The sequence below is a fragment of the Corvus brachyrhynchos genome, unplaced genomic scaffold, assembly GCF_000691975.1.
Source record: "Corvus brachyrhynchos isolate BGI_N302 unplaced genomic scaffold, ASM69197v1 scaffold249, whole genome shotgun sequence".
Lineage (NCBI taxonomy): Eukaryota > Metazoa > Chordata > Aves > Passeriformes > Corvidae > Corvus > Corvus brachyrhynchos.
Genome location: NW_008240226.1, coordinates 2,967,680 through 2,986,298, shown reverse-complemented (window position 1 = coordinate 2,986,298; position 18,619 = coordinate 2,967,680). Strand labels below are relative to the sequence as shown.

The 18,619-nt window shown below is 41.5% G+C and overlaps 1 protein-coding gene across 1 annotated transcript in view; it reads right to left on the bottom strand.

Annotated features, from left to right (window-relative positions):
- The window catches only part of UNC5C (unc-5 netrin receptor C), a 97,820-nt gene that overhangs the window by 65,291 nt on the left and 13,910 nt on the right, over positions 1-18,619 (bottom strand). The window contains exon 3 of the mRNA XM_017745108.1: positions 11,709-11,852. Within this exon, the coding sequence (XP_017600597.1) occupies positions 11,709-11,852 (144 nt within the window). The remainder of the gene's footprint in view (positions 1-11,708; positions 11,853-18,619) is intronic.

Below are 18,619 nucleotides of genomic sequence, written 5' to 3'. Positions count from 1 at the left end.
CTGAGAGTCCCTCTGATGGGACAAGATTTATGGCCACAGTTTAAGGCACCAAAAGATAAGCTTTGATACATTGCACTGCAGCAATGTAAGAAATTGTGGTCTCCAGCTCTCTGCTTGTTTGGGGTTACCTTCTGTCAAATGGAAGTGCATGCCAATGTCACAGCTACCTCACCACAAACCCCACCACTCGAACCTCAGCTGTTGCTGAAGGGGGCTTTACCCTACAACACCGGATAGCAGGGCAAAGAGGAGAAGCAAAAATCTGGCCATGAACATCTCTTAGGATGACATGTCAAGTTTCACCAGGCTGTGCCTGTCAGCATCCCTGTGACACTGGAGCTACTCCAGGCCAGTGAGGCTTGTTCATGTGACAACAGCCACAGCAAGTCTCTGATGTCTGCACAGAGCTCCGAACACATTGCCAGCTCCAGCACCATCAGCTTCATCACCCTCTCTGACAGACTACCCAGCTGACATTTGGGTTCTACTGCTCCATTTGAGTAAACCTTAAACCCTCCAGGTGCCCATGGGCAGGAGTCATTCCAAGGACAAAATGCTGAGCTTTGGCTTGCTGAAATTCTGCACGTTAAACATGGAAATGAGAAGCTCTTTCAAGAGCTGGTAGGTTTCTTGGGAAGTTATATTCTTTCTTTGGCCCAGGCTCCTCACCCATCCTGTGGGCTTGACAGGTATCCTGGGCATATGTAATGTCAGGATAACGCAGTGTGCTTTAAATTAGCAAACAGCTGGGGTTATATTGCTAGCAGTACCCATAAGATCACATTATTGCTAGTTCCACTGTATCTTCAGAAGAAAAGAATTACCTCTACATCAGGCACACCTTAGTGCATTTAGCAGGTACACACACGTGCACAATGAAGACAATTATTGTGCTCTAGTATCATGGCTGAGGGAAAATGAGAAAGTTACTGTAATAGTAAAAGAAGCATACAAGCACAGTATTAAATAGCATATTAATAATAGCTTTCAAGTGTTCAGATATAGAGGGCTGAAGACAGTAGAGGGAGATTGGATAATTGAATATTTTTCTTGACATGTTGATTTACTGTCCTGCCTACCTTCCTGAAACATTTAACAGGGCTCCGATGTTCTATATTGCCTCACATGCACAAGAATCACCTCTCACAAAACACTTGCCTTTAAAACATCCCAAAGTTTTAGTGCATACAGAAGTAAATAGCATTCATCTAGAAAGCTCTAATAACAGTTAAAAAGTCCCCCTTTAACCTCTTTATCATCAACAGCTGGAATTGCTGTGTATGAACAGCCCCTTTTCCCTAGGAACAGTTGCAGTGGTGCTGCCGCAGGTGAGATGAACTTTGTGGGACCCTAGCTCTCCCGGCTGCCTCACCCACAGGGCCTTGCTGTGGGAGGATGCTCTAAAGGCACCATGGGATTCAAGCATTTCAATGATCCACAAACTAAAAATACACTAAGTAGGGCCTTTGACATAATAGGCAGTAATGTTCTCAAAGGAGCCATTAGATACTCTTGAGTAAATTATACTAATTTGGCAGGGGGAAAGGTACATAATTGTGTATTTACAAGACTGGGAGCTCTTCTATCCTGTTGGCTCCCTCTTCTATCCTGTTGGCTCCCTCCTATGTGTTCACAGCTTTATTCTACCACCTCCCACTGCAGCCATGTCACCTACAAATAGCTCCCCAGATGGCAACAGTGCAGGGCACTTGTGGTTAGTTGGCCTAACCAAGCATAAGGTTGGCTGGTTGTGACACACACAAGATGAGTTTTTAACTGATGGAGAAGCAGAGGGCCTGAACAAACATCTTCATCATCTGCTGTAACCATCATGAAACACCCCATTTAGACAGCTCTGGTTTTTGAAATGACTGCTTTTTCTCTATGGCCCTTGCTATGATTTCTGTGGACAACAAGGACATCCTTCTAGTTCTTCAATCCTCAACTTCCTTTGCCATTTAACAATTATAGTCATCATGGAAACCTCACACAGTCAGCTGGGAGTGGGTGAGCTTGCTAATGTACTGAGGGACTTTGGATCTTTCCCAAGCAGAGTATTTTCAATAACACTTTTCAATTTCTCAAAGTGTCATATAAGCTACAATTGCTTGTGAGCAAGGACAGAAGGGATTCATTTTCCCAGAGAATGGTAAGAGACTAATAAAATACATCCCAGTTAAAAAAAGAGAAAAAGAAGAAGCTTTAACAATCTTCAGAAAATATGCCTGGAAAAGCAAATCAATAAAACATTTGATCCATTCTGGATCAGGACCTCTCTGTCTGTGAAGAGGCAATGTGCATTATTAAAGCCTGGGGTTGGCAGCAGCCCTGTTACTGAGACGCTGAGAGAGCACCTTCTCTACCCTCACCTTCCGTAGGGGGGGCACGAGAGAAAGGCAGCTGCACTTTCCATTATTAGTTTGGCAATGTAGAATAATCCTATACTGTCTGTGTTAGCAATACTCTTCCTTCCCTTACGCAGGTAATACTCTCCATAGTGGAGCAAGCCGGGGGGGGACAGTGGTGCTGAAGGGTGCACCTTGTCTTTCAGCAGCTCTCTGACAGATCTCACCCAGCTGCAGGTAGGGATCACTGCCAGGCTCAGGTAACAGCCTGCAACCCCACCAGGAGCTTTACCCCACCTCTACCTTCCCTTCAAGGCTGCCTTCATAAAAGAAACCAAAGACACCAATTAAAATTCTGGTCTGCCACCTTGAGCCGGGCTATTTTCCTTATTAAAGCACAGTCCTACTAAATTCAGGGGGGGCTCTTGTGGCATATATTGCAGCACGTTTACAGCATACTTATGGTGAGACTTCCCTCCAAGACTCCTGAAATACTCCTGCACAACCCTCTCTGGTAAGGACATATGGCTGCATAAGAGCTGCATTGAAATAAGAGAATTTTCATAAGCATAAAACTGAAATAAAGTAATGGGAAATCAGACTCTCAGTGTACACCAGATTGTTAACTTTACTTCTGAATTGCTATGCTTTTTGGGCAAAGGGGCATTAGATCTAATTTTTGGTGCACTGCTAAATTACTTCATTATATGTTTAGTGCATTTTTATCTTACAAAACACTCAGAAGTGGCATTTTTGCCTGCCAAAGGTAATAGATTATACACTAAGTCATGTCATTTCCCCACTTCCTTTTCTACCTGTCAGCTTCTAACAAAGAGCAAAGAATGACCCTATTATTTTTTTTTTTAATCAAATATATTTTATCTCTTTGTTGTTCTGGGTTTTACTCTGATGTGTGGGTGGGTAAAACTATAAGGATATCTTTTATCATTTCTGAGAAATGTGATAAGAGGCAGACCAGGCACTTCAACATGGTGCTAATGCAAGGGTGACTAATGAATGAGCATGAAAAACAGACAGTTGTCAGCCAGGCATTAGATGCAAACCAGACGAACAGAACAATGCAGCATTACTGTCAGGGAAAGATGGATTTCTGCCCTTGGTAGACCTTTAAGACTCTCTGCGCCTTCTAGTAACTCCAATGTCAACTTTCCTCCTATAACAAACAACCTAAAGTATGAGCAAGCTTGAAGAGCACAAAAAGAAAAAACCCTCATTTTTTTTCTATACAACTGTCATATTAACTATGGGCATTGAGAGAAATACGTGCAGTGTGAGCTTTCAGAGAAACAACAGTTTAGGAATGTGAAAAGACCTCCACAAAATATATTTCCTTACAGAAGATAGCTTGCTTTATGTAGGTAAGTATATACAGACATCCATATAAAACCAAATGTGTCATAAGCAAAAAATACAATTAAAACACTAGAGAAAAAGTGAATAGTGAATATAATTTTAGCTGGTTTTAGATATGCGATATGTAGGCAAGATTTCAAGTCTACCTCCTTCCCTTGAGAGTGTTCTCAAGAGTCAAGGTTCATGTCTGTTTTAATTTTACCTAAACTAGTAAGAACACCCGAACAAAAAAATAGTTGTGGGAAAAGAGTGGTAAAATGCCACTGATGTTCTACAAAGAGAATCCACATGCTTATGAAAACACATCTCAGTGCGTTCCCAAACTTGGATGACTGAGTCTTAGTTTGAGAAACATGACTAATACTGTAAAACTGGTCTCTTCCTCTTCCATCAATTCCCACAACATGGATGGAGTTAAGAGACACCTTTTTTGCTTCCAAAAAAGCCATTAAAGACTGAATGGCAAATACAAATGTAAGAAACCATGCCCTGTCAGGCACACTTTGGCCTTGCATTTCTGTTCACAGTTGAGTCTATGACCTTGGCGCGGAGATCAATTGCACTGGTGGGTAAACAATGGAAAGGTTAGGTTCAAAAACCTCTTATTTTCCATTTTGTTCTTGTGTGGTTCCATCTCTGTGTTAATAATTAGATCAAACCAGATTTCCAGTGAGACAGTCACAGGAGTATCATCAGTCAGTAACCCAGGGGATTCCTCTGCAACCTCTATCAATGGCTTTTTAAGTGTGGTGTCTTGCGCTGCTGTATCAGCTGCACGCTGGGAGTCGATCAAAGCCTCCTGCCCTCCTCCAGAGCACCGCTGCTCATGGAATGGAATTGCAGCTGGACAGGGCTGTGCTCTCAGCTGGCCCATGCACAGCAGCTGGAGCTGAGGACTGAGGAAATAAGTTAACACCTCAAAACTCTGTCTTATGCTCAATACACAACTCTGTGCTACTCTTTCCTTCTCTGGAGGGGCTATTTCACTTCTGGCCAGTCCTAAAGACAAATGTTGCAGCACCATGAGGCTGACACAGCCACCTTCTCAGTCTGGAGAGGAACATCAAGGATGGTGGAACTTCCACCTTTCCAAAGATGCCTGGCAGCTCATGGCTTGCGCTGAGCTTGTCTGTAGCCCTCTGTTGGCCCAGGCAGTAAGGCTGACACCCCACACAGCCAGGAAGCAGCATAAGCTTTCACGGCCAAGCAGCTGAGGGGAACTGAGGCAGCTTCTTGGAAGTGCACACCTTGTTTTGGGGATGCAGGCTGCTCTATCCACTGACCTGAACAACAGAAGGAGGTGAGGAACACCCTTTGCTTGCCAGGCTTCAATCTGCAAGACACTCTGCAGGAGCTCAGGACCTTCTCTCCGCTTTTATTTCCTTTGTATTTTCAGCCTGAACCAATGGGAGGTGCAGACTGGCCAGCCTTCATTCTGTCAATGGCATCTTTAGCCAGCTGGGGTACCCTGAAGACTTTCTAGAGACTCACTGTCTACAGATCTGCAAAAACCCCATTCTTTTCCCCTCCTCTCTTTAGCTCTAAGCTAAGCGTTCAGCTGGGTGCTCATAAGACTAAACACTCTTTTGCAACACAGCTTCCTTGAGGGCTGTACTTATAACGAAGCATGATCCACTCAACACATTTGGTATTGAAACAACTGTAAAAGATACAAGCAAACAAATTTTATCAAGAATCCACTGAGCAGATAGGTTCCTGGGTGCACACTGATCGTACTGTTCTCCTCCTCTTCTAACTTGATACCTCAATATTTTGTTATAAGTTTAACCTGAAAACCAACTTATAAACTTAATTCTATTCATTATTTTATTTGCTGATTGAAGATGGACTCCTAAGTTCTTGCTTTTCAAATAAATCTAAATGTAATGTTCAAATGATCTAACCTCGACAGGTGCCTTTTTACATGACAGATACGCTAAAGGTAGTAAAGATGGACATTAGAAACATCAGGTGTACATTACAATTGATATGTAGAATTGAATTTACAAGACACTGAAACACTAAAAATGAAAAATATTTATATAAATGGTATTTTGTTGTTGCACTTCTGGTATAATAACCTAACTCACACAGCTGTCTGCTCACTACTAAAATACAAGCAAAATTTTGTTAACTTCCTGGCTGGATCCATCAGCACTAAGGTCCTAAGCAGACTCTACTGAAAGATGATAATTTCTTAGGCAGGACAGTGTAGGTAGGATATTCTCAAGGCTCCTACAGAGGGATTACATTAAATTCAGTAAAGGTGTTTTCTTTTGTTTTTTAAGCAATGCTAACATCAAGTCCACCCTAGATAGAGTCTTGGCTCTTCAATGAAATATAATTTGTATTTATTACTGTTGTAAAAGCATTCTTAAATTTGGGAGTGGTCATGCCTGTTAACTTGGGAAGTGGTACAGAAACATGCTGATCAGGAGCACAAGCAGAGTGGTAGGTAGGATTGAATATGCTAAATGCACAGTTAACCTCTTTGCTGCCCTTTCTGTAATCTGTTGTTCGTCAGTAATCTCAAGACCACGTGCCTCAGTCATCCCTTTATTCACTACAAGCAGCAGATATTGATTAGTAGCAACTTAAATGGTACACAAGGAAGGAAGGAAGGAATTAAGGTCCTATCTTTGCTAACTCTCATACACACTTACCAAAGTACACGAACCACATTTTTATGATATTTTTTAATACTGGATTTTAATACTGGATTACCTGAACATACCTTCCTATCAAAAATTTTTAAGTGTTGGCCTTCCTAGCTCCCTCTGCTTATCTCAACATCCACCCAACCTTGTACCTATTGCAAAGGGCTCTAATGCTTTTGTGGCTGCACGTGTCCTCACAGCTCTGCTTGGATCAGGTATGTGAAGGAAGAAAGAAAGGCACTGCAGACATGTGACACAGAGTGTGGGCCCCAGCTCTAAAAGGTGAGATAAACAAGTATCAGTAAAGAATATGTGATTGTTTTTCATATCTGCTTCTTTGCATAACTGCATACCCCTTGTAAGCAGCAATAAACCATCAGATGAACCAATCTATTTTTCTGTACTGCATTTATCTTATCAGTATACAGTATCTGACATGCATATATTAACTGCATGCCTTTGAAAAAATGTCTGGGGGAATAAAGGCTTTCAGATAAGTACATCGGAAACTAGTACAAAATTATAAAAAAGATTAACAAGCACAGTTCCTTAATATATCAGGGGCTTTTAAAATTTTTTTTCTTTTTGTTTTTCAAATTCTGATTTTAAGATAATGAATAAAGGAAAAGAAAAAACTACTCACATCCATTACACCAAAGAAAGATCAGGTAACAGAAATTACAGAAAAAGCTTCTATTTTCTCATAGATGTCCAACAAATCCAAAACCTGGGAGCAGATTTAGGGCTTGAATTTTTACTATATTTTCTCAAGGAGGGCATGGGTTAACATAATGAAGTCAGTGAAGCTACAGCAACACCAAACTGGTGCAAATGGAAAGTGAGGTTGCTCTATGCACAGGGGCTCAAAGCAATTTGTCTTAGCCACCCCCTTATTATCTGATCTAAAAATTAGGTCAAACCCTGCAGCTACTGTTTAGTCTTTATCAGATGTATTTTCCAGTGGGTTTAATTCTACTTTTGGTTACACAGGCTCAGATCTCATTCATTGTTTTATCAGGAATTTTGCCCTGTTCGGTTTTATCTGCTCAATGACATAAGCTCTGTTACAGAAAATTCACATTAAAACTTTATATTTGGTTGCATTTTTCACAGTCAAAGGTAAAGTTGCCCAATCCCTCTCCTTTCTCCCTCCCTCCACAACAGGAAAAATTTTTAATTAAGCAGGAAAACTGTATCAAAACATATTAGTGACTCCTAAGGCTCCTGATAGGATTTGCCTAGAATAAATCAGAAATGTGCGAATAAATAGGAAATGTGTTTTAGCACTTTCCTAGGCAAATACCTCAGAAAATTTATTGTATCTTTCCAGCTCCACCAACATGCATACATTAGGTGTCACTACTTTGTTGGTTTCTGATATATCTAAAATGGCAAAGTGAAAATTAATCTCCACAAATCTGCTGGTTTAACAGGATGAAATGCTCAGCTCTGCTCTCATGGGGAGACCAATGCTCCGGGATGATGAATTCCATGAAACAGGAAAAACATGCCTTTGCACAAACAGCCTGCACAGAAGGGAGTAATTTCCCAGCATACTCATGATCCAGGAGTGCAACAGTGATTTGCTCTTAAATGCCCTGAACACTTAGGGAAGCTGGAATGTTGTCTTTAGACTCAGACTCTTTTCCTGTCTATATTGCCAGCATGGGCAACCTTTGAAAACCAGCAGCATCTTTACTCCATATTTATTGATCACTCCTTTCCTGAATAACTGAAGCTCTTGGTCAAAGCAATGTTGCAATTGATTTTCACAGAGCACTTCCATTGACCAGGTTGTTATGTACTTTCTGACACATGCCTGACCCTGTATTAAACAAACACAAGCTGCTTTTCCAGGATGCACATTTTTCACACTTTCAAATTACTTTTCAGTTAATTCTATTACACGCTCAGTGAACAGTGATGCTGGGTGCTATTTTTCTGTTTGTTTGTTTTAATGGAGTGCAGCTCCAGCCCTTGAGAGGACACAATAATTTCAGAATAAGACATAAGGGCATAAGGGAGAAAAGACTGAAAGGGGATGAGGAGAAAAGGAGGAGATGAATAGGCAGAGGGAGAGGGAGAAAGAGGGAGAGGGAGAGAAAAGGAGAGGGAGAGGAGGAGAGAGAGAGAGAGAAAGAGGAGAGAAGCTTTTCTTAATGTGCTAGATATGGCTAGCTATGCTACATTTTTACCTGCCAAGATAAAATCACCAGGTTCGGGTATTAAGACAAATAATTCCACTTAAGTAGTTTACACACTTCATTGGCCCCTCACCTTTCCTAAAGGTGTCAGTGCTCACTCTTGTGCCAATTAAAAGGGAAGACCACATTGGTGACAAATAAGCAGCTATAGCTACAGACTGATGTGGAGAGATGGACTCTTCTGTCCCTTTTTGGACATTCTTGACTGCCTGGATTAATAAATACTGCATAGAACCTACGTCGTACCCCAGCCTCATGTGTAACCATCAGAGTACTTAACCAGCTGTGTTGGAAGTTTATTGTGACACAACTATTATATTGCCAGTGCAGATTCAGTCCTAAGAAGTCAAAGCTGTGAATACAGATGAGTGTTGGTGTAACTGAGTTTAAAACATGGAGTTTAAAACAGTCATCTCGCAGATCAAATAAAGTCAGAAAGTAAGGCATATTCCCCACATCAGCTGTCTGAGTTCCTAAAAAATAGGCCTGAGTTACCTGAGAAATTTCTAGAAATCTGTGCATGGACAATTTTGAAGAGAATGTGCTTTTGCTGCTGGTTTAAAGTCTGCAGATGGAAGGACTAATACTTCAACCCTTAACCCCAAGGACTCTAAGTGACTTGCCTGTGCCACAGCTGTCCAAGAACCCCAAATTCAGGGACAAGAGGTTAAAAAAACTTCAGTAAAATACAAAGCCACATTTGAGTTACAGGCCTATAAAACTTCCTGGTGTTTATTTAATTAGACTTTTCTGTGGGGGGAAAAAAAAAAAAGCCACTGAGACTCTGGAAAAATCACTGAACCGATTGTTCCCCTTTTTCCAAAATATAGTAAGAAAAATAAGCAAGCTCTGTATTATGAGCACCTTCAATAGAAATGTGGACACCTGGGAATGTCAGTTGATATAAAATAACTTGCATTCACGCATAATGATTGTGTGTTTTATAGAAATTAGGTGCACAGGTATGCCAGCACACTAAAATTACTTAAATATCAAGTAAAATACACTTAAGTATATATAAAATACTTCCAAACTGTGTTAATTTAATGGTCATCTGTTAAGGGCTACCTGGCAGGACATGAAAATCTACTGAATGAGTTAACTGCAGAGTCCTAATCTAAAAAACCTGTTCAAACATTGCTAAGCCTCTCTGAAATGCTGACTGTTTGGAAGAAAAAAAGAATTGAAATCACTCTCTTTTGTTTCAGTACAAAAAAGGAAAATCCTCAAAGTTTTGAAAAGCTTCCTGCCACGGGAAAGCAATATGCACACAGGTAATGGTATTTCTGCTTTTGCATTTTGGATATTTTTGTACAATAATTTTAATTCCCCTTAGCCCTGGGGAAATTCTTCTCTGAAGGTAGTCCTGTACTCAAAAGCACAGGTCCCTTTTTCCAGTCAGTTACTTGGACTAAAAGCATTCAAAAATGGGTATTCAAATGGCACCTCTGAGATTTGTATCTGGATGTTTATAAGAAGGTACCTCCTCTTTGAGGATTTAACCAAGTAGTACTTTCTCAAGAACAGAAAGAGAATCAAGCCCTTAATGGAGAGTTATAATGACAGAGAGTCCTTCCCCTAACGTGTCTGTGAAAAGCTTTATTTGGCTGGAAGAATTCTCGTATCCCATTATAAATTGTTAGGCACAGTACAGGAAATATGTTGCAAATACAGCTTCTAATGACCTTTTCTCACAAAATGTGTTTTTGCTGAGGTGAAAGCAGTGGAAGAGAGGCAATTCTAGATGATATATTTTATTCCTATTATACAGAACAGTGTTTCATCATGTGAAAGAGAAGTGGGAGTCCCCAGTGTGACTACTCTATTACAAAGAAAAGAACCTCTTTGAAAATTAATGAACATTAAATATTTGTACAGTCAAATGAAGATCTGTTTTCAGGGAACTGGTTGCCCTGTGTTCTTGGGGTCTAAGCTGGGAATGGTTCCAAATAAATACTGAGGTTAGTAGCCATGAATAACAATGATGAAATACTAGGGTTGAGATGACCACTTTCAAACTCATATTCCCAATCTGATCATATGATATGCTAAACACACACTTTTTTCTTTGCTAAGGAACAGCAGCTTTATTGTCTGACTGCAGTGACATATATTTTCAGCTTTACAGAAAAGACCCTGGGTGTTCTGGTGGACACCAAGCCAATAATGAGTCAGAAACGTGGCAAACATGAGCAAATATGGCTAATGCTGTCCTGGGCTGTGTTAGAGAAAAAGTATTGACAACAGGTGAGGGAGCTCATCCTTTCCCTCCATTCAGCCCTTGTGAGGCCACACCTGGAGTGCTGGAACCAGTTCTGGGCTCCCCAGTTCAAGAGACACATGGCTATATGGAGGCAGTCCAGCAAAGGGCCACAAAGATGACAGCAGCATCTCTCCAACAAGAAAAAGCTGACAGAGATGGCACTGTTCATCCTGGAGAGGAGAAGGCTCAGGGGGATCCCATCCATGTGTATAAACACCAGATACGGGAGCACAACAAAGACATAGCAGGCTCTTTTCAGTGGAGGCCAGTGATGGGACCAGAGGCAATGGAAAGAAGATGAAACACAGGAAGTTCACTCTGAACATCAGGCAACACTTTCTCATTGTGAGGGTGACTGAGCAGTGGCATAGGTTGCCCAGACAGCTGGTGCGGTCTCCTTTGTTGGAGATACTCAAAAGCCATTTGGAGATGGTCATGGGTAATTGGCTCTAAGTGGCCCTGCTTGAGCCAAGGGTTAGATCAGATAACCTCAAAAGGTGCCTTCCAGACTCAAACACTCTGTGGGTCTGTGAAGAAAACAGCTATCGCCTCTTTTCATAGCTTGCTTTGTTAAGGTTTCTTCTTGTTAGTATCACACACTTTTATTGAAACATAAAACTGCTGTACCCAATAAATACTGGTTTTGACGCCACATATAGGAGAAGAATGAGGTTCAGCTCTTAAGAAGAGAATAAACTGAAACTCTTGTGACTATTTCTGAAGGCCTCCATTTCAGTATGCATCAATAACTGCACAAAACACAGAGCCTAAGTGGCTGGAAACTAAGTATCTCCCTCAAAGGCAGGGATTGCACTTCTCCTCAAGGAAACACCACCAGACCCAAGCTGCACACCGAAGCACTCACATGCAATGCGGACGTAGGCTTTCCGGCTCTTGGTGGTGCCTGCGGAGCTCCAGGCAACACACTGGCACCAGTAATCCTCCGGCCCGAAGAGCTCCTCCACTTGCTGGCGGGAAATCTCGATGCTGACCTCCCGGACAATCAGACCTGTCAGGGTGCAAGGAACACTGATCAGTGTTGGGCTTACTGATGTGATGCCATAAAGATTTTTTGCCTTTTCTTTCGTACCCGTTACACCTTTTTACAACTTCTGTATTCTCAGTGCTTTTTGCCTACATTCTTGGACTTGTTTGTCAAGCTAAGAGACATTTCAGAAGCTTCATAGCTAGGGATCAGTGTGCCCCAGACCCCAAGGTCCTCTCCAGAACACATTCTGTAAACCAAGATAGAACCATCCAGGGGAAGGCTCCTTGGGGAGGGGGGCTCACTTGAACCTCTCATTGGGGAATCTTTGATAGATACGCTAATTAGTAAAACCTATAATGTTATACCCGATCTTTGGGGATATAGACTCGGCGGGGGGGCATCCCATGCATATGACCTGGACATGTGCACCTAAGGATCCTTAAAATAAATCCCAAGGTAAAATCCCTGCTCCCCTTCTAACCGTGTATGCCTCTTGATTTTAAGATAGTTACAGAAGTCTGCTTGCAGCTTTGCTGGGAGTCCTTCCAGCTCTCTACAAATATCCACTCAGCAACACAGACTGTCATAAGGATGGGGAGGGAAAAAACCTTCCACTCTATCTGCATAATGAGAGATGTGGGTGAGTGAAAAACTAATTGCTGAGATTTTGACTTTTATCACATACAGCATGTATTTTAGACAAATCAGGGGAACAGCACCTCAGCTAATATAAATTGTACCACATCTCTAGGACAATTTACATCAAGAGATATTGCAGCGCAGTTTTATTTTGATATATCATAAAACCACATAGTCATTCAATTTATACAACTTCCTTAGCCCTTTTGATAAAGTACTTCATCTCTTTATCCTAGACAGACACAGCACAGGAAGAAGTTCTTTCACTGTGACACTGAACTGCCCAGGAAAATGGTTTTTAGGACGGCAGAAAATGATACTTTGTAATGATGAGCACATGTGCTGCAGTATGGTTATTGCAAGCTGCAAGATGGGCACTACTACTGTCATATATGCTGCAGATACTGGAATAATTTTTAAAGAGATTTTATAACACAGTGAAACACAATTCAGTGCCTCACAGTCTCTCTGGCCCTGGCCTCTATAACCCATCTCAGCACAACCCTCCCCCAAACCCACAGTTGCACCCACGAGGACAGTGACCCACTTGCCATCCTTCCAAGCAGACCGATATTTGCCCACATTTCCCACATACTGCTCTCTCTGGGGAAGCTGTTTTGCTTCTTCCAAGTGCAAGGAAATTTTGCGGTGTCTCAGACACCACTGCGAGAATTGCTGGCAAAATGTGCAGATCCTCTAATGACAACCACTGTGGGTTTCATACTCACACAACCCCTTTCTCTGCTTCAAAATGGATTGCCTGGTCAAAAGACTCTTAATTACAGGGTGGGGGTGGGAGAGAGCACTCACACCTCTTCTCAGCATGTTTGGTCTTTGCTGATGATGCCCAAGTATCGACAAATTTCTAATGCCTGTCTGCCTGTAGAGAACACCATTGCCATTTCAAAAACATAATCTTGCAAAGGGCCTTGAATATATAAATTCACATGCAAATCTTTTGTGTAGTGAGATTGATTTTCTTTTTCTCTCCAGAATTGCCAGGAAACCGAACTGAATTATCCTTGGATCAGAGCATGCACAGTTTGTCCCCATCACCAAACACCAAAGGGCAGGTCCTTCTGCTGAGCACAGACTTGAGCCTGTGGAGGCTGGCTACCCTCAGCCTCCTGCCACACGGCTTACAAGGGGATATTCATAATGTGAATGTTCCCAGTTGTACTGCATGGCGTGTTCCTCAAGCACTGGAAACCAGGCCAGCCCTTTGATTTGCCTCCAGCCTCACAGAGGCTCCATTCAGGGAGCCAGCGATTAATTACTGTTTGCACACAGTTGTGCGCTGTCACTGCGGCTGCATGCTGCCTGCATCCCAAACTTGGGCAACAACCTAGCAGCAGAAAGGAGTTAAGGCATGGAACACCACAGACTTCACTGGTGGGAATGCCTTCTAATGAGATGCATCTTCCTGCTAGAGACTATCACAGCCCAGCTCCTTTTTTATTTCATTATCCTTGACATCTTTAGCCATTGAATAATCAGCTACTTTGGGGGAAACACTTAATAGCTCTTCTCCTTGAAATGAAATCCTCAAAATATGGCAACAGCACTCCGAAGAATGAAAATCAAAGCAGTGCATGGGCATTTGATATGCAGGGAATACTGTATTATAAACTTACTCTGCTTTGTTGAGCTAATTTGGCTCCAAAAAGGGTTTGAGGGATAGCTTTTGTCCTGGTGAGAAGAGCATGAAGTGGGTGGGGAGGGAGCATGTACACTACATGCATAGAAATTGTTATATTTTCCCAGTGCAACTGCTGTTAGCCTAAAGATTACTTCAGTTCGTTCCCACAGTTTTTATTGCACTAGCCCAGGGAGCTTTTGAAGGTTACAATATTATGCTTTTATAATAAGGCTGATTATGACAGAGTTTGATGGAGCAGTGAACTTTGTTACCCAAGGGCCAAAACAAGCAGGCTCATAATGACCATACTGGTTAATAATGATTATGAAATAGTTTTAACATTCAAGACACAAATGCCATTTTCTGATTGTCTGTGGAAGATACAAAACTATACAGCAAATAGCTGCTCCCTCTGAATGCACCAGCAGAACTTTTTATCTCTGACCTCCTGAGATGCTTTCTAATTCAAAATAACAGGCTACTACAGGTAATGTCTTTTGGGACAGCTGTGAAGCATGGACAGGTTTCAGGTTATTCAAAGTAATTTGGTCTTTGAGTAATATCAACAGTTGTGCCATGACCAAAAAGACACACACCTTCTTTCCATAGCAAATAAATTCTACCTCTTTCTGCTTACAAGCAAAAATGTCATTGTGTCTTTATCTCTGAGGTAAACTATCTGTCCTAGAGTTAAAAATGTATCAAACCAGTTGGTACTGCCACAAGATCATCTGGGATATAAGGACCCATGGCCAGAACTCGGAGCTGATTGCACCACTGCTTCCCAGCATTGCCCACTGGCACCTTATTGCACAAACAGCCACATTGATTTAGGAGAAAACCCTCACCAGCTGAAATGCACCCACCCTCAGACCCTGGGGAGAGCACAAAGGGACATGTTTCCCTTGTTGTACCAACTTGCAATCTTATTCCTTCTGCTAGCACACTCCGACATCACCCCTAACAGAAAATCCTTTTCTAGGCCACATTGCAAAAACTACAATTTGCTGACATATCTCAGATAGCAATTGCCTTGTTACCAGCTGACACACTGCTGTACATGAGATTTCACTGAGGAGCTAGCACACTCTCTCTGCTTTCATTCAGGAGTGTATTGCTTATCCATCTCATGTGGGCAGCAAGTGCAGGAAAACCCTTGCATGATGACTTCAGAGATCTTCATCTTATCTCTGTTGGACCTGCTTCTGCTTCTACACCAAAAAACATTAGCTAGAGGAATGAAAAAGTAAAAAAAAAATAAAGGAAAAAGGAGAAAAAAGCTGAACAACCCCTGTCTCAGTATTTCCAGACAAGGTGACATGCTGCACCTCTTATTCAGGCAACTGTTTATCAAATTGCTTGATTATAGGTGAGTGCACGATCTTTGAGAGCAAAATTAGAAGTTGCTTTATAAAATGAGTTCCTATATTGTGCCCGAATATACTTAGGACAAGATAGACTAGGAGATTAGCAATAATTTATGCATCATATAATCTACCTGGTACTGGCCTATTCTACTTTGTCACTGTGCTAAGTAACAAAGTGTCATCTTCTCACAGAGAGTAAGTAAATCCTCTACCTTACCTTCTTCTTTAGAAATATATTGAATTTTTCAGTCTAGTTCTTCATATGGCTAAGCTATACAGCAGGTGAAGATACACAGCATAAATGTGGGGGGTTTTTTTAACTCTTAAGTAGCTCCACATTTCCACAATTACAAAATAATCACTTAGATGGTGCAACAACCCACAAGAAGTCAGGATCTTCCTATTTCGAGCAATGCAAAACAAACATAGCTGAAGGGAAATAACAGCAATGTGGGCAGCTAGAATGCTTGATTCCTTCTATAAATCCAGAAAGAGCAGACCAACGGGATATCCCTGACCATATGATGACATGCTCAGCATATAAAGCTGAGAGAAGGATAAGGAAGATGCTCAGAGTGGTGGTATTTGTCTTTCCAAGTCACCTGTGATGGAGCCATGCCTTCCTGAGAACCAAGGAGCCTGCCCACCAAGTGTTGAATAAATTCTTTGTTTCGCTTGTGTGGTTTCTGCTTTACTTATTAAACTGCCTTTATCTCAATCCATGAGTTGTCTCACTTTTACCTGTTGGATTCTCAGCCTCATCCCACCAGGGGAGTGATTGAGAGGCTGTGTGGGGCTCAGTTACCAGCTGCACCTAAAGTACAACAACCAGTCTAAGACATTGTTTTGCCCCAGTAGTTTACTGTCCAGTTCAGGGAGAAAGACAGCAACAAAGAAAGCTCGTCACATTTGTTGTAACTGGTCTGCAATTATGTCCCAGTCCAGTGAATTAAGTAGGTTGTCCATAAGTCACAATTTTTGCCTACTTACTAGCACAGCTTATTCAACCATTCATTTCAATAAAATAAATTTTTGCCTACTTACTAGCACAGCTTATTCAAAATGAATGTATTTCTGGGACTAATACAACTTAGGCTCTGAAAAGGGGTAAAACTTTACTTATTTCTGCACATTATGAGGGACTGACGGGCAGAGAGAGGCAGAGGGAGGCAGAGGGTGGAAAGAACCTTGCTCAGTCTGCCTACTGCTAATGTGTGCAGCTCAATAAGCACAGGGAGAGGCACCGGTTCATGGTGTATATCAAAATCCAAGTTAATACCCCTCATGGAGCAAAAGGAAGTGTGAAGATGGAATCATGCCTTATATGCATGGCCTTTTATTATAACTGTATCCTAGAAACACAATCAAGCAAAGACACACTTCACACACACGGTCCCCAAGTGCTTAGCTTAGCTGGCTATACAAACTGTGAGGTAGATTACCTGGTCTTCAGAGGCACAAATGTTATCTTTTTTAATGTATGCAAATGTAATGTAATTGTAGATATTATGGCAGATTATTGATAACCGCAATTATAACTCATGGGTTCCATATTGCATCCACCAAAGTAATTGGCAAATTTCCCAATGATTTTAAAAGAAACAGATTTGCTGATGAGACTCATTTCTTTCTAGGGAAGCAAAAATATCTCAAGGTTCTGTGACTATTTAAGACTGCACAAGAAAATAAATGATCACCATAAACATCAGAAAAAAGAAAATTATTATCAATTAATCAAATGTAATTATTCAGCCTCGAGCCAGCCTGGGTCAGAGAGTTAATATCTACACCTGACTGGCCACCATTCTGCCAAGAAGCTGTTTTGATGTATTTTGGCTGTCATAACTGCTCGGCATTTGATATTAATACCCAAGATGTGTGAAAATACTCCTCAGGACTTTGATAGAGCAATTTTGGTGCAAGTGCTACATTGGTATGTGTTTGAACCCTCTGGCAGAACAGTAAACAGGAACTATTTAGTCGCAAGACTAAACTGCACTTACAAACTCTTAAGAAACTGCATGGATACTTCATTTTCTCTGTAAGTAGAAGTTCAAACAGTTTCGGTGCTTTTGTGCTTTCATTTGCCCAAAAGGTATTTCATTAATTAGTAATCACATACGCCAAAGAACACATTTCTCAAGGAGATGGAACTTTATGACCTACTGGTCTGGAAAAAGACATTACAGTAATACCTGCATATAGATTGCAGGTATCTCACAGCCACTGCAAATAAGTATGGAAATACAGCCCATTTTCACAAAGGTAACTTGCAACCCTTTACACATTCAATTTTTTGAAGTCAGTTCTCAGAGCATCCTCACAAACCTGGTATTCAGTGTTGTTGGTTCCCTCCCTGCTCAGACAGGCAGAGGTTCCCCCAAATGCTTGATACCCCAAATCTCCCTTCCCACTGCTGGGTGGGGACACAGAGAGCAGGGACAGTGTTTCTGTTTGATGGAAGAGGCTTTGGGGAGCCAGCAGCAAAACATCTCTGGAGTAGGGAGATTCCTCTGCACACCCACGGAACGCATACTGCTATAGAATCAAATTATACAGCATGTCACTTAGAAAACCACGGTCTGTCCCCACTCAGGTCCTCAGCTTAGACACAGCAAAAAGTATGGTGGCTTGTGCAGCCTTGAAATAAATCAGCACCAGTCTGAAATAGGCCATGCTTTCTGATTCACAGTCCCTTTTCCCAGCTATCAGCAGGAGGAGAGGGGTGGGAAGGGATACTTTATGAATGCTGCTCAGTCAGGACAGATTCGAAGGATGTGAGTATACACACTTTTATAGTGCAAGATGAGGGTGGAAGGAGAATCCTGATACCAAAAAAGGAAGTCAGACCTTTGCAATCATTTCAGGAGGGGATGGATTATCTCCACAGTGTTTGGCAAAAAGAATGAAAGCATTTTCAGTTCTCATATTCCTCACCTCTCTTAAGATTTCAAACAAAGCATCACCCCAAAAATACCTAAAACGCATAGTTTTTGTTTCATGAAAGTGGCCGAGACCACAAGTCAAAGTGGTATGACTGTAAACAGTTAATAAAAGGGAACTAGATTGGTTTCTTTTTACACAGTCCTTTGTCCTTTTACCTTTAATAGCAAAATTTAAGTGATCAAAGCCAAGAATTATGA